Here is a 27113-nt window from a genome sequence, read left to right as displayed (position 1 = left end):
AGAATTGGATGAAACTTCTTTTCGCCACTATGTGGAAGAATTCATCAGGTGATAAAGCTTCTTAGTCATGCAATTGACTTTTGGTGTGTGTACCTGTTGGCTTGCGTTAAAGCTACCTAATAGGTACAGTATACATACACGTACGTACGGTACATATGTAGACTCTACCCTGCATTCATAAGGCTCGCTGCGAGATTGACCAGTGAAGATGCATCTTGATAGAAACTGGTGAATCGTGTATCGTGTATCGTGTATCCTGTATCCTGTATCGTGTATCTTGTATCGTGTATCGTGTCAACGGTTCAGCCGCATTAACCAATGCCACAGTGCAGAATTTGTCGGGATACGGAGCAAAAGGCGGTAGATGCGATGCGCAATCAAATCCAATGTGCGCACTGAACATTCATGGATGCACCAAATAAGGCTGAAAAAGACCTAACCCACTCAGCTCAACTCAACTAATCGACTAATCAGCTAATCAGCTAATCAGCTAATCGGCTGATCCATCCTAGAAGCTTTTGGTTCGAGGATTACAGCTTCGTTTGTGGCTCCTTCCTTGTGTGGTGAATTGGAAGCTGTGGTCGTCCAAAAATTGTTGGGATTTTTTTTTTAACGTGAAGCGAGGCTATCAAACTATGGTCTATCAAATGAAGAAGAAACCAAGAGAAAATGGATGAATTTACCTAGTAAAACCTTCAATATTACAAACTTCACTCAATCATTTCATTTAATTTCTTAAAAAGGACGGGAATCAAGAAAAAGAACCGAGGTCCGGATTTAGAAGGAAGAGGAGGGTACAGTACTATTCTTCTATTTCTTCCCTTCGAGATCTTTTTTTATTGCATGCCAAAGGAAGGTTAGGAATTTTTTATACATTACCTACCAAGTGTATCAACAATACTGCTTGAAAGAGTTTCATTATTTTCTCTCTTCTTCATATTGACTTTTGATCTCTTCAAGATTCATATCTTAAGTTTCTTTCAATTTAAGAGACCCAGTTTGATTTTTTTTTTTCCTTTTCCAATTTTGGCCCTTTCCTCATTTGATATTCGTTTTGATATCGATATCAAAAATTCTTGGAAATTCTTTTGTTGCATCCCTTCCGTCGCAAGGCAAGGCTTCACTCTTAACTTGCATCTCGAACCTTTCGTAAGGAAGATACCTATAAAATCTACTCAAAATGGCGTCCGCAACGGTCCATTTCTCTCACCCTGAACCCTCGCTATTTACATTTCCTCCAAAAGGCGACCCTCAAACTTTACCTCCTCCAATCCCAGGATCGACACTTTCTGCCCCTCCATTCGAAATCGACCCCTCCTGGTACAATGCCGCCCTCGATGTACGAGTTCCAATCACAATTGCTGCTGTATATGCCATAACGGTTACACTGGTCAATCAATATAACAGACGCGCTGGAAACAAAGCTTGGCCAATCAGCAAAACCAAGGCATTCTTCGTTTTTGTCGTGGCACACAACATTTTCTTGGCTGTATACTCTGGATGGACTTTTGTTGGCATGTTTGGAGCTTTGAGAAGGTCAATTCAAAACCCAATGGGCCCAGCTGGTCTCGCCGGCACCGTCGATAGTTTATGCAAAATCCATGGTGTTACTGGTTTGGATAATGCTATGTCTTACAATGCAAGCATGTCAGAATGGAACGCGGCATTGCCAACTGAATTCAAACTGACAAGTGCCGGAACTCCAGACTCTACCGACTTGGGAAGATTATGGAATGAGGGACTTGCATTCTATGGATGGTTTTTCTATCTTAGCAAGTTTTATGAGGTTCTTGATACTGTCATCATTTTGGCAAAGGGAAAGAGAAGTTCTACTCTACAAACTTATCATCATGCTGGAGCTATGATGTGCATGTGGGCTGGAATTCGATTCATGTCACCACCAATTTGGATGTTCGTGTTTGTCAACTCTGGCATTCACGCATTAATGGTAAGTTCCTAATCATCCCCCCCCCCAAAATGTAATTGAGACTAACATTTGGCTTTTCAGTATACCTACTATACTCTTACAGCATTCTCCGTACCCATCCCACAAGCTCTTAAGCGCAGTCTCACAACAATGCAAATCATTCAATTCCTCGTTGGAGCTACATACGCTACCATCCACTCCTTCATCTCCTACACAGTCACCGTCCAAGTTCCATCCATCCCAGCTACCATCTCCTCAGTTACTTCCTCGGCATCCGTTGTCGCTACCTCCGCCGCTGCAATCGCAACCTCAAGCGGAGTCGCCGACCTGATCAAGAAACTTCTTTACCGCGCAGTTGGCGAAGAAGGTCTCGCCGAGAATGTCAACGCTCCAGCCGTCTCAGACGTCGCTCAAGCACCAATTGCTTCTATTCCTAAATCGCACTCTAAAATCCCAACATACGTTACCGAAACTCGTACAATCCCTTGTATTGATACCAGCGGTCAAACTTTCGCTATCTGGCTCAATGTCATCTATCTTACCCCATTGACCTTCCTTTTCGTAAGATTCTTCATTAAATCTTACATCAGAAGAACAACCGCAAGTGGAAAGAAAGCAGGTAGAAAAGCGAGTTTTGTAGCCGCGGAAAAGGCAGGATTTGATGCGTTGAAGGGTGTTGAGAGGGAGATGACCAGAGGCGAAAGTAAGCTATCCAATGGCTTTGAGAAGAATTAAATGGGGACAGCAGATAGTTGAAAGGATTCAACTTGATGTGGGTAGTGAGAGGAACCCTACTTGATAATAGGGCCTGGGTGTATGGGAAAATCCCCCAAGCACAAGGACAAAAAAAAAAGGAGATACAACAACGAACAGATAAACAAACAACATAAACAGAAAACCTTCAAGCAAGGGAACGGATACACAAAAGGACACTAGGGTGCAGGATGAACGGTATGGTGGGAGGCAATGAGCTCGAGAAAGAAGCACGCGTTACTAAATCGTTCGGCTCGGAAGAAGAGAGTATGTACTGTGGTGGGTTGGGTGCGGTTTTAGTCTTTTTAAGCGTGTGATGCGTCCATGCATGCGTGCGGTGTGTTTTGTGCTACGATGCTACAATGCTATCCGTGCATGCTAATTCTCAATCAATATGTACCTATGTATGATAGAATCCAATGATACCATTATAAATTGATTGTTGATTGTTGATTTTTGTCTTTCGTCGCGATTGTGTATGTAGTGTATAGCATGTGTGTAGTGTGTAGCATGTACGTAGTGTGTGGTACTATGTGCGAAATTCGAATTCGTCCAACGCGAAACTAACACGAGAGAAGGGAATGAATGAGAGAGCGTCTTGGGCGCTGCGATACCGGTAGATTACCAAGATTAGGGAGCTCGCTTATAAGGTCAGTACATAGGTACCTACCCAAGTGCCTAAGTACGGTAGTTACTCGTTTGAGGTGGTTCCATCACAATTGATTTTCTTTCTTCGGGTATCGAGGGATGTGTCGTTACATTAGATTGTATGTTATTTATACTTAGTCCTCTCTATCTTGTCTGATATTATTCACGTTCAGTATTCAGTACCCGCACTAGCTATAATAAACATCTCTACAACTTAATACCTACCTAGTAGTATTAGCAAGTAGGTACCCTTGCGCTTACTATACACATATACGCTCATCTTCCCCATCCATCCATCCATCCATCAACAACGTCAACATCATTAACATCGCCAACATCATCTACTCCCCTCTCATCCATACCCATCCATCCATTCTCTCCTCTTTTCCCAACCTTCCATATCCCAACCCAATTCATCTCAATCCCCCACTCACTCTCTGCCACCGCCGACTTGCGATCCCGTGGGACTTCTCTCGGGGCTAAAGGGTACCCCTTCTCTCCTATCAATCTCCTTCCTATCAGATTCGTTTGCATGAGCTTGAATCCTATCGTTAGCAGTGGCAGATTTGTTACTCGCTGCTATCGCTCTTACAGCCTGTTCACAGATGATTAGTGGTATTTCATTATTCCCTCTCATCGGCTCCTCTCTTTTGTCGCTTGTCTCGTCTAAAACCAAGAACATTGGATGAAAGAGGAACGGAAGTAAATCCATCGTATCATCTAAGACCCCTCACTATCACTCCCAAGAAGAAAATTACTTACAGCCATAACCGCAGTTCCCTGACTCTGCTTCTGTTTCCCACCACTTCCATTCCCCTTTCCACCTGTATCTCCCCTCACAGGTCTCCCTTTCTCGCTTCTCCCTGAGTTATCCCTCACAGCTGTCACAATACTACTACTCGAGTCACCTCTCTCAATACCTTTTCCCATTCCCCTTCCCATTCCCAACTGCTGTCTCAAACCCGTAGCATAGGTTTCTTTTCCCGGTGATGTACTCAAAGTTGGCTTCGATCCCGTATTTCTTGCTTTCGGGTTTGTTTCAACTTGCGAATTCGCATCCGCGATGGGATGCCTAGGTAAAGACACAAACTCATCTTCACTATTCATAACATAACTCAGACGACTCGCCGGCACCGAGACCGTGTTACTTTTTTGCAAACCATCTTTCGAGGGTTTATGCAGCACAGATGGCGGATCATCACCTGTTCTGAACGAAAATCTCTTTCTGTATTCAACAGAGGAAGATGCTTCTCCGTCATCTTGTGGTTCTACCCATGGTCGTGCATTGCCTGTTTCACCTGAAAAGAAAGGATCCATTTCTTGATGCTTGGTCGGAATATCGGGTAGAGGTTTCTCTTTACTACCATTTCGAAAACCAGAGATTTTGGGAGTGCGAGTGGGAGTGGGAGCTTGACCTTCGGTGAAAGCAGAGCGGGAACTGGTGTCATCTGATTCCGATGATGAGTTAAATACTACACCGAGTTCTTCGGTAGCATGTTGTCTTTCTAGTGCATCTAGTTGTACGGATGTTAAGCGAGTGGACTGATCGTCCACTGCTGAGTGAAAACTCTCGGTATCTTGGACAGAAGAACTTTCCTTGCGTCGAGATTTGACCGTTCTTTTGTGGTGTATATCTCCTTCCCCATGAGAGAGCTCACTTGCATTTGTAGGGGTCTCTAGTGGACGTGATGAATTAATTTGTTGTACGCGATCAAGATCCCAGTCAGTTGTGGCAGTAGAAGAATCTAGTAAAGTTAGATATTGTAAAATCAGAATATAAGATGAGCAACCAACCTCTCCCAGAACTATAGCGCGCGAAATTTTGCTTTATTTTCTCCATACCGTCTTCGAATAAATCTGCAGCTCTTCTAGTCCCATGAACAACACTTTTTGAGCGCGCCATTGTAACATTCTCCATTCCTCCCTCGGTCTTGGAGAGAAGGACTTCAAGATTCTTTATTTCTTTTTGATAATCTTTTTCTTTCGCCTTCCACCTAAAATTACACGCATAATTAGCACTTCCTACACTAGATGTTTGTCTACATTCAAATATAACTTACTGTTCAGCCATACCATCAAACTCCCTAATATTCTTTGTATGCCTTCCGTTAATCTCCTCAATCTCCCCCTCCTTCACAGCCAACATCTCCTGTAGATCATTATACGCCTCCAAAACATGTAAAATACACGTATTATACTCCACCGGTATCGGCTCCATTAAATTCCTCGTCATCATAATCACTTTAAGTGTTTCGGCCATCTGACTTCCAGATGGTTTATGATATACATTTTCGGGAATATTGACATGTTGAAAGGTAAATGTATCACCTGCAGGTGCATGAAGATTCGAAGTTGATGAGCGAAACCCGATATAGGAGGATACGCGCGAACTAGGACGGATGGATTTCATGGTATCTTCGGTTTCGTGAGGTTCATCAGAATGATTGCTTGTGGCGGATTGAACTGGCGTTCGAGTCCTTGCGAAGACGGGCCGGAGCCATTGATCCATTTTGGATGTTGAGATTCACTGGAGATGGAGATGGAGATGATTCATAAAATGGTTCGATTTTTGGGAAGTCTGATTGAATTGATGTGGTGGTAATAATTAGAAGGCATTATATAACTGAAAAGAGAAGGAGCAAACCATTGACGGCCGTACCAACAAAAGTAAGACGTCGAGAATTTTCGATACTGGCGCCAATAATATCTCGTTCTGAGTTCGCTGTATGGCAGCATTTGTCGAGTTATGAAGATGATTTACATTGGTCTCAAAGGTGAATGGAGTTTGGAAGTCGTTGATGGTGAACTGACTCAGTTTATAGCACTCATCAGTTGAACAAAAGGAAATTTGGCTGCAATATCGCAAGTCCCGTCATTGTCGGAAAACGGTTCACAATTTCACTGACCTGTGATTATGTAACTAAGAAGCTTTGAGAGGTGATTATTGAATAATATAAATAGACTACGAGCTTCGGCTTGCTTGTGAAATGCTGCTTACTATGTGCAGAGTATAATGGTATCTTTTCCATTTCCATTTCCATTTCCATATCCATTCCCATATAACTCCATTTGCTAAAGCATCGATACCCCAACGCTATGTGCAATCCTGTCAGCCGCAGAGAAAATATCACTAGATGCCTACGGATGGCTTCGTGATCTCCTAAACCTAATAAAATAAATCTTCGGCCTTCTGCCTTCTTGCACCCCTTCCAACTAACCTCTCCGAGAAGAGCTCTTTCCCGGTGTTCCCACTCCCTGAGCGAGAAGGAAATAGTTCCTTCATGGTTGAATTATCGGATGCTAAACCTTTGATAGAGAACCCAGTAGAAGCAGGCTTTGCAGTTCCACGAATGCTAAAGCCTTGCGATTGCTGTGGCTGTTCTGATGTAATCCTTTCTGCCAATGAGAGTTTGCTAGGTCGAATATCTGAGCTTCCATCAAGAAATGGGACAGGCATTCTATTTGCGAATAAATCTGCTGTTTCGTCTGCAGCATCTAAAGCACCGGACTTTCGTTGAGTAGTGCCTAATTTGCTCGGAAAGAGTTCCTTTGTAGCGGATTCTCTGCGGAGGCGAACTTTAATATCCTTAGCTTTCGACCTATTCTCTGCAGCAGCTGTGTCTCGACGTCTTCTGTTGTTATCTCTAGCTCTATCCTCATTCCTCATGGGCGATGCGCTTCGATCTCTCAACCTTCCATCATTTCCACTCCTATCTGGAAACAACTCTCGTGAACCGGAACCTCGTCGATTGCCAGATCGCTCCCTAAAATCGCTAGTGGGCGAGCCAGATCCTGATCGTCCACGACCTCTCGCAGCTCTAGTTGCCAAAGCTGCTTCGTCGTCGTCGTAAAGACTTGCATTGAACCCTGCTTCCGCATCTCCACGCTGCCGGTTGCGTTGTTCCCGTTCGTCATATTTCCGACTTCTATACCCGTCATCATCTCGGTCCCGATATCTTCGTCCACCCTCGCGCTTTCTGCGCTCTGCAGGATCATGTTCGGGATTGAAAAGGTAGAAGCGACTTCTTTCTCGGGCTCCTCTCTGTTTACGATCTCCGACCACGGCAATGCGTACTTGTAAGCTGATTTTGGGATTTTCAGGGAAAGGGTTGGCAGGAAATGACTGTAAGACTGGAAGCTGTGAAACATCCTCCGGAAGTTCTTGAGCAGAGAACTTTCGAAGAGCTGCTTCAGCAATACCGCTGCTTCCATAAACTAAATTCAATGAAGAATCATCAATCCATTCTACTCGTGAAATGTGTTCGGTGAAATAGTGCTGCGCGAAGTTCTTTACATCCTGAGTGGTAAGATTGTCCAAGCCGCGAATGTGGACTTTCTCTGGTGTAGGGTTTTCTGCATCTGGACCAGAGTTATCATTTGGAGCCGAGGTTTCGTTTTGTGCCGCAGGCTGATCCGGCTGTACACATAAGTTAGTGCAATGCTGGTGAAAAAGTTGTCTCAGTGACACGTCGAGCAGGGCCTCCGATCTGGCATTTGTGTCTTCCACCGGCGCATGCACATTCAAATGTCGAAAGTACTTACAATCAGCTCAATGTCTACCATATCTGGAACGGGCAATTCCTCGATAATCCCAACATCGATATCCATATCGATATCCATGTCGGTCGCCATGTTGGAATGCGAAAGTGTCGTAAGTATTGTATTCTTATAGATGTCGTTCGTTGTAGATGTTGGTCCTTGAGCGCGTATCTGAAGTCCTTGACGTGTATTTGTACAGCTTGTTTGATTGTTCAAAGATGAGTGATAGACCTAATCCCTAAATATAAGATGTGTTGTGTTTGCTGCAAGCTGCAGAATCGTCCGGTGGTCTTTAATGCCAGGAAGTAGTGCGGACTCTAATTATTTGAGGTTCCTGGAAGGATATTTGAAGTTTGCGCGCGAAAAGGTGACCTTTAAGAAGACTTGAATTGAATTGAAAGTTTTTTCAAATATCAAAATAATTGAATGGTGAATTAAAAGAGTTGTGATAGGTAGGTATCTACCTATTGCTGCAGCTTAAGGATATTCTTTTGAAGCCGAACTTTCTCAGTTGTTATTAGTGTAAGCGCGGTGTGGGGTCGGAGTTAAAGTTTTAGTGTGTACCTTTTTTGAAGATCAAATTTTGGACTGAGATAGCGATATAAAGCATTCAAGTATAAGACAGAAACCAGCTGGTTCTAAAATCTGTAATGAAATGCTGAAATTTGTTACGGGCCACATGAGAATCACAAGTGGATGGAGTAATAATTCGTTATCATATATACCTAGATGTGCCGACACAACCACGGCATATACTCCACCCTCAAACTCAAAGATGTATTATGAGGTTTGATGGCATCATCTGCCTCAAGTGCAACTTACTTCTACGTACCGTTCGATTGCTACATCTAAATCTAAAGGATGAAAAATGCTATAAGGGCCATTGGATTTGTCGAATTCAAGATCGGAACATTGGAAGATCTCGCCAATCACCATGCTCTAAAGGTTTCTGTAAGTTACGTACTCTCTCGAAGCGTTTTCTTTTGCCTCTATAGAGAAGTTGTATTATGTATCAATGAGAGGGTATGGCCACTGGAGCTCAGGGGGAGAAAAGAGGGGAGGGGAGGGGAGGTGGAAATTGCGGATGCTGAAGGAGAAATTGAATATAGTTGATTCAATTGGAAAATAAATCTCAAGATCAACCAGTGTGCATGCACAGACTGAAGGTAGTATCACAGGCCAAACGAGAAGGAAGTGTCTGGATCAAATGGCACCTGTTACAAAAATCGTGCGTGAGAGTCGAAGGAATGGAGCAGGACGATACGAGATCTTTCAGTGTGAACTTTTCTCGGATAGAGGAAAGATGAAATCCCCAGACTTCGTAGTGAAAGAGTGCTCCCGCTGCGGATGTCTGAAGCCAGACATGCTGTTGTTTTGCCCTCGCATTGCATCATTCATGTATTCTGCCTTCTGATTTCGTTCATAACAGCACTGTATCCAAGAATCTGAAATACAGTCCAATTTGAAACCTTTCGAGCTTTGAATCTCTGAGCATGCTTTGATCAATTTGAACAATTCCTGGGTTTAATTAATCCAACGTTCAGACTGAATTCACTGTTTCAAGTTATTTCGATGAGCATGAGCATCTTATTGTGAGATTGCAATCCGGACTATCTGACACGCAGGTTCATGTTCTATGTTCTCCTATTCAAGACAAGCTCTATTCAGTAAGATCCTATACTAAATCAACTGATTTCTACAGTGGTCTACAAATCTCGATCAGAAATTGTATTTCATAATGATTGAACTTCAAAATTTGTCTTGATTAAGAGCTTCATTTGCCGCGAACATTGCGAATTTATTGTTGTTTGAAACTCATCCTTTCATCTAGACGAACCATGGAATTAATGAATCCAGTTGGGGGAAGCGCAGGCTTAAACAAGTACTTTATCTTCTACCTTTCGTTTTCTCTCACATCTTATATTCTCAGTAAATTCAATGATTAGAAATTCATCTTGTAGTAACAGTGGTATGTCATCACAGCCGCCGTTGCTAGTACCGACGACTGGGCTACTATTAGCCCAGTCAGCTGCAGTAACAAGATCTAATTTCACCTTATTACCAGTAGAAATACCGTTCCTTCTCGTTTGCTTTGTTAAATCTTCTAAAATTCCTGGTGCGATGCTAATGGTGTACCTAAATTAAGTCGCCGAACATGATTACAGATATTTTGATATAGCATCGTTTTTGTCAAGAGAAGTTGTGAGATTACTAAAGAGAAATAGAATGCTGCGGCAGAGCGAGCGATGTGGCATTCTTCCGGTTCATTAGTTTCTTTAAAGGGTGATGATTAATCCCGTCGAAATCGCGCGTCTTGTCAAATAGACTATGGTTACGAAGATGAACGGGGTGAAAATATGGCCGTCAGTTCAGTATCACATGGGAATATTTACGGCCATGGCGGCTTGTATGTCGCCAGGTTTGATTGGGCTCAGCAATGCGAGGCGAGTATCATATCATATCTCGCTGTGAGCATGACTGAGCAGGTGATACTCAATTCTGGGGCAGCATAATAGAAACACATTATGAAATCAACACATCATGAAATCAACACATGTGTGTACCAATATGGGACGTTTGCTCTAGTGAGCCATTTCATGCGACAGAAAAATCTCGTTACAATCTTCAGCGGACCGTTCTTGTATGGTTCTATATACCCACTGACTACTTTGTGGAGTTTGAACTTTACAATTTTACCCCCTCTATATCATGGGAGCCCTCTAAGCATATTTCGAGCCCCAATCTCAAGACACCGCTGCGATGTTGCCATCACAAGAGAACATAAAAAGAGCCGAAGTCTTATTCCCGTCAATCTAGAGCAATTAATCTGTTGCCAGGAATCACTGCTGTGGAAAGAAAAGGGATCTCAATACCAATGAGACCAAAAGATGCCTGCAAGGCCTCGGTATCCTTTCACGAGCTTAATCGAACTTTTTTTCAAGGCGCTGCAGTTATTGTTCTTTGCTGGGGGCTTATGGTATTAGCGTGAAACATTCTTGGGGACATTTGAGAGAAATTCAACATTGAGATAGCAAATCCTAGCGGTATGCATATTAACGGTGAATGGTAACAAGTTTAGATGTTATTAACAAAGAGCAAGATGACTACCCCAGTAGTGACTGCAGAGATAGACATACCATGTGTCGGCGTGTTTCACCTGTCGCTCTTCGGAAAATGTACGACGCGAAAGAAATTGGCAAGGAGCTAGATCGGATTAGGACTGACAGCAGTATCAACTGGCAAGTGCCCGATATTTTTGAATATTTGTAAAATATTCGGACTTGTGAATTGAATTGTTGAATTATTTTCCGGGGCATCCTCCGGGGGCAAAGCTTGTTCGGAAAAACAAAAGAGGAGAGGATGGGGGTTGAGGGAAATGTACCGGAATCCACCTTTACCGATGGAACCTATGTTCAACTCACCATCTGTGGATATTGGGTAGCAATGGTTTTTACAGCACCGAATAACTACGGAGTACAAGATGATATGAGTATGATACTTCGGATCTGTACATGGTAGCTAGGATCTATAACCTAGACCTTGCTTGGTATATCATCTGTATTTCCAAGGATCAATATTCTTTGGGCATCTATCCCCAACCACGGAGATGGCGCATATCATTCAAAAGATCTTGCTACTGTAGGATTCCAGAAATGGTATACCGAATTCTCACACCATGAGGGGACTCCCTCTACCCCCATGCCTGGCGACCCAGCTACGGTGCAGAATATTCTCGAAACTCTTGCTTAAGTTTCTTCTTGGCCAAAATATACGTACAATACAATCAGACACTCTGTAGATGGTGGCGCACTTCGTACCTGCACTGCCAGTTTGCCTGGTTGAATGCAGTGTAATGTAGCTATGGTAGCTTTTCAGAGTAGCAACTCTACTAAATACTAGCAAAACAAACGCTTTCTACTCGGTGAAGGTTCTAGCCTCTTTCTAGCTCTCCCTGCACTTCTAGACTTCTTGCTAACAGATTGCTATAACCAAAAAGCACTTGCTTTGCAGTTCTTTATTCCATACGGAGACTTTCGAATTATTTCCATTCTTCGGATTTTCTTCTAGACTTGGAAGGTAACCCTAAACATGGGTAGTGGCAGTTGAAATATAATCAAGATCGAAGCAAGTAGAGACGACTTGACTGTATTCACACTGATAGATACAGATGAGTGTGCATTGGTGTTTTGAGTCTACTGCAGAGGGAGAAATGAATGTTTGAAATAATGAAGAGAAGATAAATTATGTCATTTAGTCTAGATGCGGACAACTCGAGCAAATTTCTTGTATGCTCCCTTCAAATTCCAAGGTTTTGCATGATGTAAATATTCGTTGGACTTTATCATTGGCGCTATCAATAACCTCCTCATTATTTTGCCTTGTTTCTTCTCAACAAACGCGGATAGCGGAAAACGCACGCACGCACGTACGTCTGCATAAGGCATACACTAAAATCACGAACTACTTCCACCCTGGCCTTAGCGAAAATCACCACATACCTACATGCACCCCCTCCATTTTGCTAACCGCATTGGGGATAGCGCCAAACGAATGACTCGTGCCCGTTGAAGTAGATCTACAACTTTATTACCGTGGCCCGCCTCGTCCACTCCCCTCGTGGAAAGTGGGCTTGGGTGTGATTTTCGGGTTAGAGTGAATCGAGTCAAAGGAGTAAGGGAATCACGGAGCTAATGTGGCTAAGTACTCGGTGTGACCGTTTGAGTTGCAGTGAACGAATAATCGGTTGCTAACGGGTTCGAGAGCACTAGTTGTGCGTGAGTGAGCGAGTTTTGCAGATGAGTTGTGTGCAGTGCATCTCTGAGAAAGAAATGAAGGATGATTAAATTGAAAAGAATTCTTCAGAAGCTATAGCACGTAGTGTGTATAAGTATACTTACTCGATTTGCTTAAAGGGGGACGTTGACTAGTTGGTGGAATGTGGAATGTGGAAATTGCAGATTTGCGTTGGCGCTTGGAAGCGGATGTTACAGTCTTGCTAAGCGGATGCGATGATTTGCAATGATTTGCGAGTTGCTGGGGGATTTGCAGTGCAGAGAGGGTACTCGGTGCAGCGACGAAGCTGGGGGTAATCACATACCGTTCTTGGCAGGAGATGCATACACACACATTCAGTCATTGATCTATGCTGTATATGATATCAAAACATGTATGAACTGTCAATCCTAATAGAGTGGAACCGTATGTGGCCTGCAACTTGCAAGTTTCTACACTCAAGCTATACTGATTAGTTGATTGTCATTGCGTTGTTAAGCATGGTGTAGTCTTATCTGTAAGATGTCAACCTCTCAGCGTGAGACACACTTTTGTCCAACAAATTAGTATGATGTTGATTGAGTTGACACTGACACTGCCGTTAAACTGCCAGTTTCAGTATCATGACAGGAACGTTTGGTCATGCCAGTGGACTGTTACCGTGAAGCATGGAGAACATGCATTGGTGCGTTGTAGTTTCAAAGATGGGAAGTAGACCATACACTGATACCGACTATGGTGATACTGGCAGTTGAACAGCCACGATGAATCAAATTCAAACTTGATTGACAGGAACATCTGGTCATGCGTGTCTGCAGTGGAGTATATTGTGAGTAGAATTGTGGATTGAATGGAAGATTGCATTGATGCATTGACGTGGTTTCAGCTGGTTGATAGCGGATGTATTGACAGACTTGATGGTAAGCTTAGACTTTTCATCTGGGATAGGGTTAGGTGTCGCAGCTTTGATCGTTTGATTGTTGGGTTGAAGATGTTACGAGTACTGTAATACGAATTGAGTTGAAGAAATTTTCATCATCGTCCGAGATTTGCTAGGTGGCTGTGAGCTAGTGGAGCTTGAGGATTGATAGGTTATACCTAAGCTGCGACGGATGAGAGCGCAATATAGTGATTGAGCTACCTGTAGAGTCACAGTAATGTATGGCATGTGTCTATTGGAAACAGCCTATGCTTTCACCCTCCTTCAATTTCTAGGCATTCAGATCGCCGTCTCATGAGAGGTAACAGTCGAATTTGCACGAAGTAGAGTATCAAAGTAGTATGTTTTGATTATTTATATTATTTGTTTGTTGATTTGTTTGTTTGTGACTATCTGATCCTATCCTATCCTATCCTATCCATCATCCATTCATCGTCCATTCAATCCAGGGTATCTACAAATGCATAAAAATGATGGCAGCCTCCCAATCCATACTGTAGACAGTAGAGTAAAACAATAACTATAATATAAAAACAAAGATATACAGCCGTATATAGGCATTAGACACGTAAGAAATGCGTTCGCTTGCTTGCGTACATGAAATGATGCTGTGATTCTTTTGGAGTTCCGTCCTTCCTTAAGTAACTTTTGATATACACAAAAGAAATATCTATCTTCTAAACCCATCCAACTTTACTCGATCATAGTAGAAGGTTTGTAAGCTGCATCCTCGTGTCCCTCTCCTTTGCCTCTCGAGAATAAGTATTCCCAGGACTGATCGATCTGATAGGTGCTAACTGAATATGTTGAGGACTTGGTGGCGCAGTCAATGGTTGTGGAGCTCCTCTTGGAGCTTCTTGTTGCTGTGCACGCCCTGAGATATAATACTCGCGTTGATGATGTGAGTCGCGAGGTGGAGATGGAGGTAGGGGACTAGGGTATTGTTGCTCCGAGCGACGGTGTGGATAATTCACGGATATACTCGCAACGCTCGGGCCTCTGCTGTGATGAGAAGATTTTATCGAGTTGAAATGTGCGTGAGTGTAATACGATTCTCTTTCTAATGATGGATGACATAGTGATTGTGATTCAAACTCTGATGCGTATGGTGAGGTGTTAGGTCTAATCTGAAGTTGTGGGAGGGATGGCCTTCGAGAGTTGAGACGGTCGAATGATGAGAGAGGTGGAAGTTCGAGGGAGGGCGACGATGCTACTCTGGGAGAGATGGAGAAGTTTGAGCAGGTGTCTGAGATCAAGGAGGGGGCACCATCGAGTGATTCTGCTCGAGATGCTTCGGATACTGATGGTGAAGGAAGAGAAGAGTGTATTCTTCGAGATGAAAAGGTGTCAATGTGGCGAGATGAGGTGTGAGAATGGGAGTGAACTGGTCGTGCGAATGATAGGGTTTCAGATTGCTCGTTGAAAGAATGTGAGTGAGATGATGTCCTTCTACGAAGAACCAAACGACGTCTTCGGTTCATACTTCCATTCCACCAATTCTTTACGGCGTTGTCACTTCGTCCTTGAAGTCTTCGAGCAATTTCGGCCCATCTCTTGCCCATCTCTCCTACCAATCTTTCGATTTGAAGTCCCTCTTCGGGACTGATTGGGTCGTGGTTTAAGGTTGGCTTGAGGTTTTGGTGATAACGTTCTCGACATTGCTTTGGCGATCTTGAACCAATGAGTTGTGCAATTCTCACCCAGTTCAAAGCTCCTTGTGTATGGACAAGTTGTACCAAGTACGAATCTTCGGCTGGCGACCAAGGCCCACGTCGATGAGATGATGACATTTTGAAGAATACTAGATGCTGAATGATAAAAGTTGAAGATAAAGACAGAAAATCAAAATCAAAAATGAAGGTGATGATGATCAGTCGTTAGGTCGATGGGCAAAGACGTTGGGATATAGAAAGCTCCTAATCGGTCAACGGCCCTAAGATGGAATCGGAAGCTCGTGAAAAGATGCCACAAGAGCGGTCAAGGTCTCGAAAAGGTGTCGAAGAGCTCAAGTGCACGGTTGGGCCGCGGACTAGCAAGTGGATGTTTTTCAAAAACACGATGGATCAAGGGATATATTTTGGCTGTGTACCTGAGCCTGGGACACGAACTAACGGCTGCTCAACGACTGAAAGTTTCCGCGACTACCCTTATTATAGAATTGTCGCTCGGTGCTGTACCTGGTCCTGTAAGTCTCAAGGAAGATGTTACAAGTGGAGATGACGCTAGATATTGTGGTGGTCTCTGGTTTTGGGATGCTTCAATCTAGTCTCTTGATCTAGACTTATGATGGCGGCAGTGGCGATGAGAAAATGCAGTTTTCTTGGGATGAAGGGTGACCCTTTCAGTTGAAGCGGAAAGTAGGGAAAAAGCTTGAGCCAAGAGAGTCTGTGTGGTTAAGATTTTAATGATTTGAAACGCAACGCTCTGATGGGTGACTGAGTCGCGTAGATAGGGATTTTTCTTTCAAAAGAGATGAAAGCAAATGCTAGTTATCGATGATATGGAAGATGAATGGACTGGAGTTATATTTGAGGACAGGAAGCCGATGGATTGGTATGAAGATGTTGAAATAGGAAAGACAATATCGGGTTGAGGATGGGGCTTATGTCTTGTAAAGTATAGTCGGCGATGGGAAGTATGACAATGATATACATTGATTTCCAGGTAAGCCAGGGACGTAGGGATTCTTACGAAAACATTTTATTGGCGGGCGCGACAACGATCAAGGTCTTAACAGGGGGGTAGTGAGGATGCTTCTGGGGAGGGGTGATGCGTGTTTTGGTATGGGTAGCACGGATCCTGTACAGTTTCGATCGGATAAACTCAGGGTAGGGGTAGATTTTTTGGGACTTTTTCTGGGATGAGAATGGAAAGTAGGGATGATGGTAAATGGTGTTTTTAGTCCAAGTGTATGGTGTGGGTGGATGGGTATTGGGCCCGGGGTGGATTGTTTGGGTAGCGGGGACGTGATTGATGTGTGGTCAGTGGATGTTGTGCGATGGTCTAGGTATGGGTGGGCGGGTTTTGAATTTTGTGGTAGGGGTGGTTGCAATAGAAGATGAAGACTTAAGACGTATGGAAATGTAGTGGATGGTTTGTGCAAACCTTGAAAGATTCGTTTCGTCCCGCTCTTGCTCTTGGGAAACCTAGGGATAGATTAGAACCTAGGAAGTTTTTGGAAAGCTTAGAAGAATACTTTTTTTGGGGTTTCTGATGCTTTGAGACATATCTTAGTAGCAAACTAAGCCAACTCGGGTTCTTGAAGGAGTAACATCATATATTGGTGATGAATGATCCTCGTTGGCGTTGCGGGAAGGCTTCTGCACAATACCCAATCTTTCGGGTTGTTCAACTCTCTTTTTGCCCCATCTTGACCGTCACAATCCATGTCTTCGATGTTTACACATAGAATATGTAAATAAGATGGCTCCTGAACCCAGGATGTGCTACACTGCTACATTAGTAACATAGTTGGCAAAGTACCTAACATCAAAATAAGATGCGAGGAGTATGATCCCCGGAACATCAATGAAGCGCGAATTCCACTAAGCGGTAAAGGGAAATAAATCCATCATGCTACACAGCAAAATCAATCCAATAAAATCAATCCGTCAAAACGAAGATGATTAAAAGACCGAAGAGCGAAACTACGAAAGGGAGTAAAAAAGCAAAATGGGGAAGTTGATTTGGAATTTATTGCCTAGCTTATCCTAGTTGAGTAACATCATACCTGGCTAGTGCGAGCTCTGGAGTCTGGACGGGATCTTAGTATTCCACCAAGGGAGTTACCCGCGAAATGTGTCGTTAGAAGCTGGGATCTTTCTCAGGTACTTGGGTGTGGACTTCGGTGTAACGCCAAATAGAATACCGTACAGTCCGTACCCAAGAAAAACACACACCTCATCGCAGCATAATGTTGACGAGAGTGGAGGAGCCGAGGGTTTCGAGATTTGGCGAATATGGCGATGAAGGGGGAAGCAAAAATGGTTGGAGAGAACAAAAAAGCACTTACCATACGCTCGCCGGGAGATCCTTCTCATACAAATTGGGAGTTTGCCACTTTTTCTCCCAACTTCCCAACACATTGAGCGATTCGAGGTCTGGGCGTCGTCCAAAAGGGGAAAATGTGAAGGAAAGGAATACATTGAAAATTCTAGATCAAATCCCTCGAGGTATTCCTCTCGCAAATGTTACTATTTTCTTTTGAAATTCGATATCAGCTATTTCCATCGCATCTATCGCATGATTCACCATGCCATGCCCTGCCATCTGATAATTCCCTATCTATCTGCCTACGAACAAATCTGACACTTTGCACCAATTGACATTCATCTCAATAATGCAAATTGAACTGTTTGAGATCTGTACGGTAGAGTTGATACCATAATAGATCTTTCCAGGTAGTTTTGGCTGAGAGGTGGCGTCAATGCGATGCAACAGTTCGTAAAAAAGTGACGAGTGTCTATACCAAGTTGCCAAGCATCCACAGCACGCTTTTTTCTTTCTTTCTTTCTTTCTTCCTGGCATCTGAAATGGTGGTTCAAAAGGTAAAACGCTTTGGGGTTGTGGAACCATTCCGAAGTCAGCTGAAAAATAATAATAACAACGGAAGATTATAGCCAGGTTTGATGAATAGTACCAAGGTACATCATCTTTAACTTTTATTCATACCAATGAAAGCCAATGAAGAACAATGATGGTCATGTGCTATGTATATTTGTATCTATTTGAAGTAAGAGAGTGGAGCTGGTTGAATTAAGCGTTTATTCACATTAGGTCATTATTGGAATTGGAGCATGCTATGGTGGTGGTCGGTGCTGCGAAACGAAAGCGAGTTTAACCCCTTCATCAATGATGGAATTGTGGCCTTTCCTCCTTTCTGCCACTAGCCATCGCCTCACGATAGATGGAGACTCTAAAGAGATCATGAAGTGGCTCACATGTGGACAGTGGATAGTGGACATAAGGAAAAACGCGACCGACCGACCGCTGGAGTAAATGAAAAGAAAAGGCCCCGTCGTAGATCAATTAACAACCAAAACTCACTCCACTATGCCCAGTCAAAGGTGTGGGCCAACTTTAATTTGATGAGATGGAAATCGTGGGAGGGATGAAAGCTCCAGTCAATCGAACTAATGTCAATCTGGAAATAAAGAACGAGAATATCATGAATCCCATCCTCTAGAATTTTCCGTTGTCATCTGGCCATGTGGCTACCGGTATCTCATCTCATCTACTTGGATGCTATCCAAAAAAAAACAAATATGCAATGGGAATGTTCTAATCACTTCAATATTTCCCCCATTGTTCTGGGTCTTATCCGCATTAATCCCTTTCCGCGCTGTTCATAATTCCCCTTAGCCAATGATAACTTCATACGCACCTCCCAATTCCATTCTCGAAACCCGAGAGATTGCACTTTAAAATATGCATATCCTTTAGTTCAAACCTTTGCCTTGTTGTTCGCAGGCGTGGGTACCTGGTTCCATTGCCTTATATTCCATGTCATCAGCATGCCCTTCCTGGGCCGGCCTTCCTCTGCTCTTGGGTCATTCATCAGTCAGTACATGTAGACATTCTCCTTTCGTAACACACAATCTGCATTCACTCTCCCATTCATTTATCATGGCACAACACCTAATCCCGAACCGCTCCCTTTGTCCCATCGCATCCGCCTTGTGCCATTTTTAAATATCCTTCGGTTGTGTTCAATACATCGCTTGCTTCCGCTGGAATTCCCCTTTTCCAGCTTGTGTTTGTGCGGCCATGTGCTCAGTTGCGGGTTGTGTTGTTGGGACGGACTAAGTTCAGGACGGAAATAAACGGTGCGATATGATGTGATGGGATGGGATCTCACAGCGCAGCGCACCACATCACATCACATCACGCCGCCCATTCAGTCGGTACGGTAAGTACAGTAAGCCCTGGGAGATCACTGTTATGCTTTTTGTTCGCGAGGCTTTAGGGGCGTCTCAATGCCATGACTCTACGCCTGAATGTATAGGCTGCCGAGGACCCCAATACACATGCTATTTCTGTGCCTGTCAACCAAAACGCCATCATGTGGAATTGTTGGATTATTGATTTGTGTAGGCAGATACATAGAGAAATGCGAGCAATGGTTTATGCGCATCATACTCCATCCTATTAGCCTGATATCATCTATCATGTCAATTTCTCTCATATCGGAGGAATTCCATGCCTCACCTGATAAAACACGGGCCCAAATATCCCTCTCTTTCTCCGTTTCTCTCAGCCACGGCCAGTTCGCCGGGATAGATATATGGATATGGATGGCACAGCTTTCGACTGGGATTCTGGTTTATCTGTCGGGATTCCCAGGTTCACAATGTCATATAGTATGTATAAACACAATGAAGAATAGATGATATTCCGTTTCACTCCAACTCCAAGGATAATGATTTACGCATTATTTTATTTGGGACAAAACGATATTTGCATTGCTTTGTGGAACATCGATATACGGCTGGGCGAGCTAGGAAAATAACTGCTACGGAGGCACGCCGCACTGCAGATCGCTTTCGCTCCCGCCCGAGTCCCGAGAGTGGGAATCTCTCAACACGATATTCAAAATTCGAAATAACTATCTGTTTTGCCTAACTAATGATGCAATTTAATATATTACTCTTTATCTCTGTCTCTCTGTCGTTCGGTTTTCAAGCTAGCTGAACTGGATAGATACAACGTGATCATTTGTGGTCCAGATTCGTAAATTTTAACTTTCCCGAATGCTCAAGCTTCATCTCAAATACCCTCCCTCCATTTAGCATTGTTTGATTACTATACATCAAGTGCCTAGGTACGTCCGTACGTACAAAACTAGCTTTCTACACCCCTTCAAAACTATTGACTCTCCAGTATCTCCACCCAAGAAGTCTTGATGTCACCCACAAAATGATCTGATGAAGTAATGCTTGCGACAGAGATCAACCAGAGCCCTTACCGATCATACCGAGGAACCTTACCTTCCTCCCTTGGCTGTTGCATGTTGGCGTACAAGATAGAGACAGACGTACATATATCTTCTTCTGTATTCGCTGCACCTATCCGGATCCAGCAGTAAGGTTCACGGGCTGGAAAGTTATACTAGTACCTCCCGTGAACACGGTGAGGTAAGGGTAGATGAATAACGGTTTACAAGCTGTTTGATGGGATTTGACTCACTCATTCCAAAGGTATTTTAACGAAATCAATTTTGTTTACTTCCGGGGTCAAATATTCTTGACTCTGAGTACCTACCTAGGTAGACCTAGATGAACTTGCTGAGAGCTTTTGACGATACAGTAAACAACCGACATTTCGAATTTCTTGGGCAAGGAAGCATAGATTCCATGAAGTGCTGAATTTCGATACAATAGACCCGCCCCAGCCCCAACTGGTGATCTTAGACAAAAGATCAATGATCAACAGCAGCTAATAGATCTCATCAACGATCATTTTCCAGCACTACGGTAATTCACGATTTTGTAGATCTGCCCTTCCGACTCTCCAGGAAGTCTCCATCGCAACCCAATATCAATAAATCCCCTCCCCAAGACGACCGGGGAAACCACTTTTCTCACCCTGCCAGTGTCATCACATCACCCCCTTCATCGCAATGTCACACAGTATCAAAGCTTTAAAATCGTGATCCTACTCGTCAAAACCATAACGTTTGATCCAACCCATCGGGTCTCCCCAAATCTGCAAATCACCACCAAATCCATTTGGGAAAGTAGCATATGGTCGCCGATATCCCCCTGGCAACACTTGGCGCTGACAGGGGCCATGCAATGCAGGCACTATTAACGTCGTGACTCGTGTTTTATGCTGTGCTACTCTTCATCCTGCTGTGTGCGGAATTAATATGTTTCATAAGGGCTCTCCAATGTTGTTGTAATATCCGTCATTGGGATTGCTGCAGTCACGACGTGCAGAGAGATTTTGTCGATATTAATGTTGTACAATACGGTGATTCAAGAGGGTACAACAGAAGCGGCACGTTTATCGTCGTGAGGTCAAGTAATTTCTCGGGATTTCAGGGGGTCATGTTTCTTGTTCCTTCCTGCCGGTATTCAAGGAAAGCAAATCAATTCAATATTTTGTCACCTGTAGCATACAAGCCGATCCCCCAAATGTCCCAGGAGATCTGGAACAACGATAATGGGACTTTAATGGTGATGACAGTGGTTCAACAACAGAAAGCGGCAGAGTACGGTACCATCCGCCGGGGTTGCAAAAATGGACATTCGTGATGGATGAGGTGGTATTGCTAGTGATCGATATTGTCCTTTAGATGTTGGGCTTTCTGAGACGATGCTCGCTGTTATGATGATGATCGGCTGAATTAACATAACAGTATTTCATACCCGGGCTCATATCAATCACATGTACCAGTACTATTGCAGAATCCGAATCCAATATTTGGACAAAATAGAAGCAGGGTTGTGTTATTACCCAGCAAAAGCAAGTAAGTGAACGAACATGATGCATATCACACCGAATGGGAATTCTACGGAAAGATTCCCGCTGATGATTACTCACCTTGTGTAAATCTTGTGGCTACTGTAGAGCATGCAAGAGATAGATGAATCGGTGAATGAAGTTTCAGGTGCAGGGAATTGAAGTGTGTTTTTGTTTGCTTTTTTGTCTTGAGTGGTTCCTGTTAGCTTGTCCCGATGATCGAAATTCAGCCGTTGAAGAAACGGAGATGGGAACGGGGATAGGGTTCAAACTGGAAAAAGCAAACGAAATCTCCAATTATTATTCCAATACTTGGTAGCGAAAGCCAAGGTAACAAGTTATGAGCGAGATGTATTTGATTTTTCTCACAGTATCCGAATATGATATGCTGATTTCGTATAAACGACTCTCTTATATTGTACATATTATATACTAGGTACTTAGGTAGTCCAACTGCTCAACCGTTTACGGAAAATCCTCGGCCAGCTCCTCAATTGCCGCCTCCTTGGACTGAAAAAGGAACTACTCGCACAAGAAATCCAATCACCATCGCTTTGCTCCGGGCCTACGCCATGATCTACGGGCACTTGCTTTCGCTTGTCTAGCTACTTTTGCGTCGCTGCGCTTGTGGGGTTGTTCCGTTTTGCACTTTGTATTTGGAATAATTTTCTTGCTTGTTATTGCATTGTCCAAGCTTAGTGGCTGAAAGTTGGAAGAAGGAGATGGAAGTGCCTTGATCCATGTCTGAACGAACACGAGCGAGCGAATGAATACTCCCTAGCTCATCAGACATTTGATGAGAAAACGTTCGCTAGTGTATTGAATTAGATTAGCTAGGGCGAATAGCTTGCCAGCTGTCAAAGGTTAAGCTGGGTTGAACTTGTATATGAAGGATACTGGAGGGCTAATGTCAGTATGTTATAGGCTATAACTTATAGCCTACAGATAAAGTTTTCGACAGAGATTTGCACATCGGCACCGAAACAGATGGCGTAGTAGTGCACCGTTGCTAGGCATAAAGTTGGATAGACTTTATATAATAGATGTCATATGGGCGTTCAGAACATGGGCAGATAGAAGAGAGTTACATTCGGATTGTTTTTTTCCCTCGTCATGCCCCAGCCTGTGTAAAGAGCGACGAATTACCTAACACGGATAGGAGTCTCGATTCACGGAAGTGTACTTTTGCTGGGTCAGTTGGTCGATCAGGGCCTTTCCAATTATCATCTACGTATCCATCTATATGTAGATCCTATTATTGATCTTGGGTATCCAAGATGGGGTATTAGAGTTTACTCTTCTTATTTCTCCAGCTCACCTATCCCTGATATCATATTAATGTAAGGAGCATTAACTGTAGAAAAGTTTCAGAAATTCGCTTTCAGGATAGATATTTAGGCACCACAATTAATGAACCCTTGATATATATATTGTTCAAGGATGCATGTGAGATTTGTATAATTCTTTTTTTGCCTCTCAGCAATGGACCCAAATACACGGATATGAGCGTCGGTATGATACCCGTCGAAGGAATGGAAATGGAAGCCCGAGAAAAAGCAAAAATCCGTTGGAAAGCTATTTTTGGTAATAATCATCCTTGAGACAGATATGCGAGAGATGGGGATCCCATGGCAATGGTTACCCCTGTGACGGGATCCTTTCACAGCTCTATCCGTCGGCGCATGTACGAGGGGGTGTAGAAGTTATTGAGGCTCGAGATGGTAAGTGGTGGTATTATGTAGTATCATGGTAAGTGAGGCTGATGTATGGAGAAGCTTTTGGAGCATTCCAGGCTTGGAGATATTCCCTGATATTAACCTTGAAAGTACTTCTTCCCCTACAATATATCTCTGACAAGTAACAACTTTATCTCCAGTAAGCTCAATCAATTCAAACTCTGAAACTGATGTACCGACTGCTGCTCCTAAATTAAGAACCTTGAAATAAAAAACATCATAGCCTTGAAATGTCGGTATCGGACAGATACTTCAAGCGCCCTACGCCAAACCATCACGGGCTCGCCCACTGCTCAGTCCGATCTGTTTATATGTGGGGATGATAAACACGGGATCTCCGTAAAATAAATTGAGGTTGAGATATAAATGGGGATAACGGGGGCAGTTTATTGATCTTCAGATCGAAAGTCTCGTCTTTGGCAGGGCACCCTGAAGGTGATTTAAAGGGATCTTCATATTCAGTGTTACACTTTGAATGACGGACATCAGATACGTACCCATCTTCGCAAACTTTTCCTCCGTTTAGAGCAAGATGGAAAATGAGTACCAAGATCTTAGAGCTGGGGTTATGCATCCTTGATACGGATTATCATGGTTGTTGGGATTGTTTGGTAATAGGTATGGAATTTCTATGGTTCTAAGCCTTGACCTAGAAACGGCTCTTCCCCCTTGTCCAACCACAGGAGCCCCTGCCCTAGCACCTTACCCTTTTAGGTTAATTTTGGCGATTTCATAAATGAGGCGCTGCGTAAAAAGGCGAGAAAGCAGATGAGGCTACCATGTGTGGATTTCCCTGATCACCATGACTAAGCATCGAACACAGGAGAGGAAATTGACAGTTCGAGAATAACTTTGATAGCAATGCTTTCGTTGCTCGTTGCTTCCTGCATTATGGGGTATCCATTCAGCTCATGACAATTGGCACATCTGATTCGTGTAGATCTCCTTCGCCCTGGAAACGACACTACAACATTGTTCATGCTTCATGCGAGATACTATCCATTTAAGAACCGGTGTGGAAGATGTGGCTGAAGGTGTGCGTGTGCACATTGTTTGTCCAATGCTGATCATGTTGTTCTGCGTACATCGAGTTGCATACCCGTCTGCAAGTTTGCGCTGCCATGTACAGTTCCGACCGTTGCCTTCTATATTCATTGGCTATCCCCTCACCTGCTTCATTACCCACAGGTAAGCATGCGATCAAGTACAGTAGTAATGAAACCTTCAAAAAGGCCTAGAAGAGCCAAACTAAACCGGTAAGGCGGAAAGGATCTGCAGAAACCTTTTGGACAAGAGGTCTCGCCAATCTACAACTTGGTAGGTGGTAAGCAAGCATAACGGGTTCTAGAAATTGTTGCTTTTTCTTTGGAGTATCAGCAATATACCACGAGGTGGAAAGCCGACAATCCTACTCGATGTATACATACCTGATGAGCCGCTCTAGCCTCTATTCCGAGAAAAGGTGAGTGGCTGGACGGGACACTCTTCTCACGTTTTCCCCCCAATTTTTAAAGACATCGCCGACATTATTATTTTGGCGTTTAAAACGGTAGACAGATTATTTGCGATTCAAGTACATTGTACGGTATTCGTGTGCCTAAAAGATACTGGGGTACCTTTAGACAGGTATCACTTATTGGTAGAATTTACGAGTGAATTTTGCGATAATTAGTGCACATTCCCCTTCTTTCTCTACCACTCGACGTTTCCAGCTGTCAATATCGATAATGTTGTCGCTCGGATTTTTAGTATTTCTGCATTGCAACACTACTTTGTGACTCTAAAGATTCGGATCTCATCTGAGAGTATCATTTCGGAATACATTGTCAATTGGAATCATCGAGATCTGGGGGGCTGCCCTTATTGGGACGGCATTGTATTTATCCTCATAGTTCTTATGTACATGTGAAAATATGTAGTCTTCCATTGCAGAGGTATCGGGGACCTCTATAGGTACATATCGTGGTCGACAGTCTAGGTCGCCGACCTATATCAAATACCAAAGATACCTGAACTTTCATCGACGGTGGTGCTACTTTATCCTGAATCCAAAGCAACAACGATCAATAGTTACCAAGGCAATGGAGATGATGTGCATCAACGTCTTTACTACCACGGGATCGTAAAGAACGGGACTGGTGGTAAAATCCATGAGGCGTAGATACTTTTTGAAGATCTCACTTGTAATTATTTCAAACAAGAACATCATTTTGCAGTACCCGTTCATTCTAAATCGAGATCTAGACCCGAAAGCACTCATAATTTCCACGTCGCATTTCTTGACAACTTGGGGACTGCCACGCATATATCCTTATCCGTTGTCTCCAGCTCTGCCTCTTGACAATCTTCAATTCCTACCCCGTTTGCAAATTGCACCACGACGAAATCAATGGGCTTCTTCCCCACGACCACCATCGGAGCATGCCAGGTCCCCGCCCCATAAGTGACCGCCTGTGAACCATTCGCTAAGAAAGCCTGAATTCTATTCAGGTCCGGTAAACCGCGACCGGGCAGGTTCTCGACATTATCATCACTCGTGCTTGTTTGAGGGGAGAGAACGGGGACAGGTAAGGTTTCATCGACTGATGACGGCGTTAAACTCGGTGCTACGACAACCAAGTAACATACATCTTCTTGCTCCGAGGGTGATATCCCGAGAGGTATGAATGTTTGAGTCGTGAAAGGATGTCTTTCAAGTATGGTGACCGGGAATAACCCCCCGATATTGCTATCGTGAGACGGGAGAAGCGAGCGAGGTGCGCATACAAACATGTTCATGACTGCATTCGCGACCCGTTGACTAGGAGCGCTCCCGTAGTAATCCTTCATATGCGTGACATCTATGTATTTGAGCGCGGTACCTTGGTTGGCTTGTACCGCATTTGGTGGTAAGGTTTTGATCGTTGATGATGGGATCACCGCTGGTGCGGGGTTTTGAATCACAGTCCCAAAAGTTGCAAAATCATCTTGATTGAGTAGCTTTGTATGAATTGTCTTTTCTTTGACATTTGCTTTGATAGTCACAGGCATCTTAGTAATTTTTCTTGATGTATTTGCTCTGGTTTACGTGGATGCTGTCTCGTCTTTTCGAGCAACATGTGAAAGTCGAAAGTGGGCGAGATCACGTGGATTTTTGGCACGTGATTAGTACAGCCTCTACCCTTCTCGAGCTCCTCCATCGTTCATTCTCGACGGCCTGAGATCCTTACAATTGAATTGTACGCTTTTACATAGTTTTTTGAAGTCTGAGTATTCATATCACTTTTTTGGATTAGTCCTCTTATATTTCTGTCCTTTCAATACCTATACCACCTCCCTCCGATGCAATGTCTCC

At 43.5% G+C, this 27113-nt stretch overlaps 8 protein-coding genes across 8 annotated transcripts; 2 read left to right on the top strand and 6 right to left on the bottom strand.

Annotated features, from left to right (window-relative positions):
• Positions 1–1180: 1180 nt before the first annotated feature.
• Bfra_005272 (putative fatty acid elongase protein) lies at positions 1181–2662 on the top strand (the record flags this gene model as incomplete). Its single annotated transcript, XM_037335656.1, has 2 exons — positions 1181–1948; positions 2009–2662. The coding sequence occupies 2 exons, from the start codon at positions 1181–1183 to the stop codon at positions 2660–2662; spliced, it is 1422 nt and encodes a 473-aa protein (XP_037192751.1).
• Positions 2663–3758: 1096 nt separating this feature from the next.
• On the bottom strand, positions 3759–5837 carry Bfra_005271 (uncharacterized protein; the record flags this gene model as incomplete). Its single annotated transcript, XM_037335655.1, has 4 exons — positions 3759–3923; positions 4091–5073; positions 5123–5322; positions 5389–5837. 4 exons carry the CDS (start codon positions 5835–5837, stop codon positions 3759–3761), a joined length of 1797 nt encoding a protein of 598 aa, XP_037192750.1.
• A 657-nt stretch (positions 5838–6494) lies between these two features.
• Bfra_005270 (uncharacterized protein) lies at positions 6495–7960 on the bottom strand (the record flags this gene model as incomplete). Its single annotated transcript, XM_037335654.1, has 2 exons — positions 6495–7745; positions 7871–7960. The coding sequence occupies 2 exons, from the start codon at positions 7958–7960 to the stop codon at positions 6495–6497; spliced, it is 1341 nt and encodes a 446-aa protein (XP_037192749.1).
• A 1705-nt stretch (positions 7961–9665) lies between these two features.
• Bfra_005269 (uncharacterized protein) lies at positions 9666–10391 on the bottom strand (the record flags this gene model as incomplete). The annotated part of the gene is given in 3 exon segments (XM_037335653.1): positions 9666–9752; positions 9766–9980; positions 10361–10391. 3 exon segments carry the CDS (start codon positions 10389–10391, stop codon positions 9666–9668), a joined length of 333 nt encoding a protein of 110 aa, XP_037192748.1.
• Positions 10392–13019: 2628 nt separating this feature from the next.
• Bfra_005268 (uncharacterized protein) lies at positions 13020–13395 on the top strand (the record flags this gene model as incomplete). The annotated part of the gene is given in 3 exon segments (XM_037335652.1): positions 13020–13034; positions 13140–13325; positions 13345–13395. 3 exon segments carry the CDS (start codon positions 13020–13022, stop codon positions 13393–13395), a joined length of 252 nt encoding a protein of 83 aa, XP_037192747.1.
• An 886-nt stretch (positions 13396–14281) lies between these two features.
• Bfra_005267 (putative myb-like dna-binding domain-containing protein) lies at positions 14282–15370 on the bottom strand (the record flags this gene model as incomplete). The annotated part of the gene is made up of 1 exon (XM_037335651.1): positions 14282–15370. The coding sequence occupies one exon, from the start codon at positions 15368–15370 to the stop codon at positions 14282–14284; it is 1089 nt and encodes a 362-aa protein (XP_037192746.1).
• Positions 15371–19018: 3648 nt separating this feature from the next.
• Positions 19019–19265, bottom strand: Bfra_005266 (uncharacterized protein; the record flags this gene model as incomplete). The annotated part of the gene is made up of 2 exons (XM_037335650.1): positions 19019–19123; positions 19230–19265. 2 exons carry the CDS (start codon positions 19263–19265, stop codon positions 19019–19021), a joined length of 141 nt encoding a protein of 46 aa, XP_037192745.1.
• A 6309-nt stretch (positions 19266–25574) lies between these two features.
• On the bottom strand, positions 25575–26809 carry Bfra_005265 (putative ureidoglycolate hydrolase protein; the record flags this gene model as incomplete). Its single annotated transcript, XM_037335649.1, has 3 exons — positions 25575–25766; positions 25854–25914; positions 26049–26809. 3 exons carry the CDS (start codon positions 26807–26809, stop codon positions 25575–25577), a joined length of 1014 nt encoding a protein of 337 aa, XP_037192744.1.
• Positions 26810–27113: the final 304 nt, after the last annotated feature.

The sequence above is a fragment of the Botrytis fragariae genome, assembly GCF_013461495.1.
Source record: "Botrytis fragariae strain BVB16 chromosome Unknown tig00000054, whole genome shotgun sequence".
Classification (NCBI taxonomy): domain Eukaryota; kingdom Fungi; phylum Ascomycota; class Leotiomycetes; order Helotiales; family Sclerotiniaceae; genus Botrytis; species Botrytis fragariae.
Note: the sequence above shows the minus strand (reverse complement) of the source record. Positions and strands in the feature narration are given on the sequence as shown.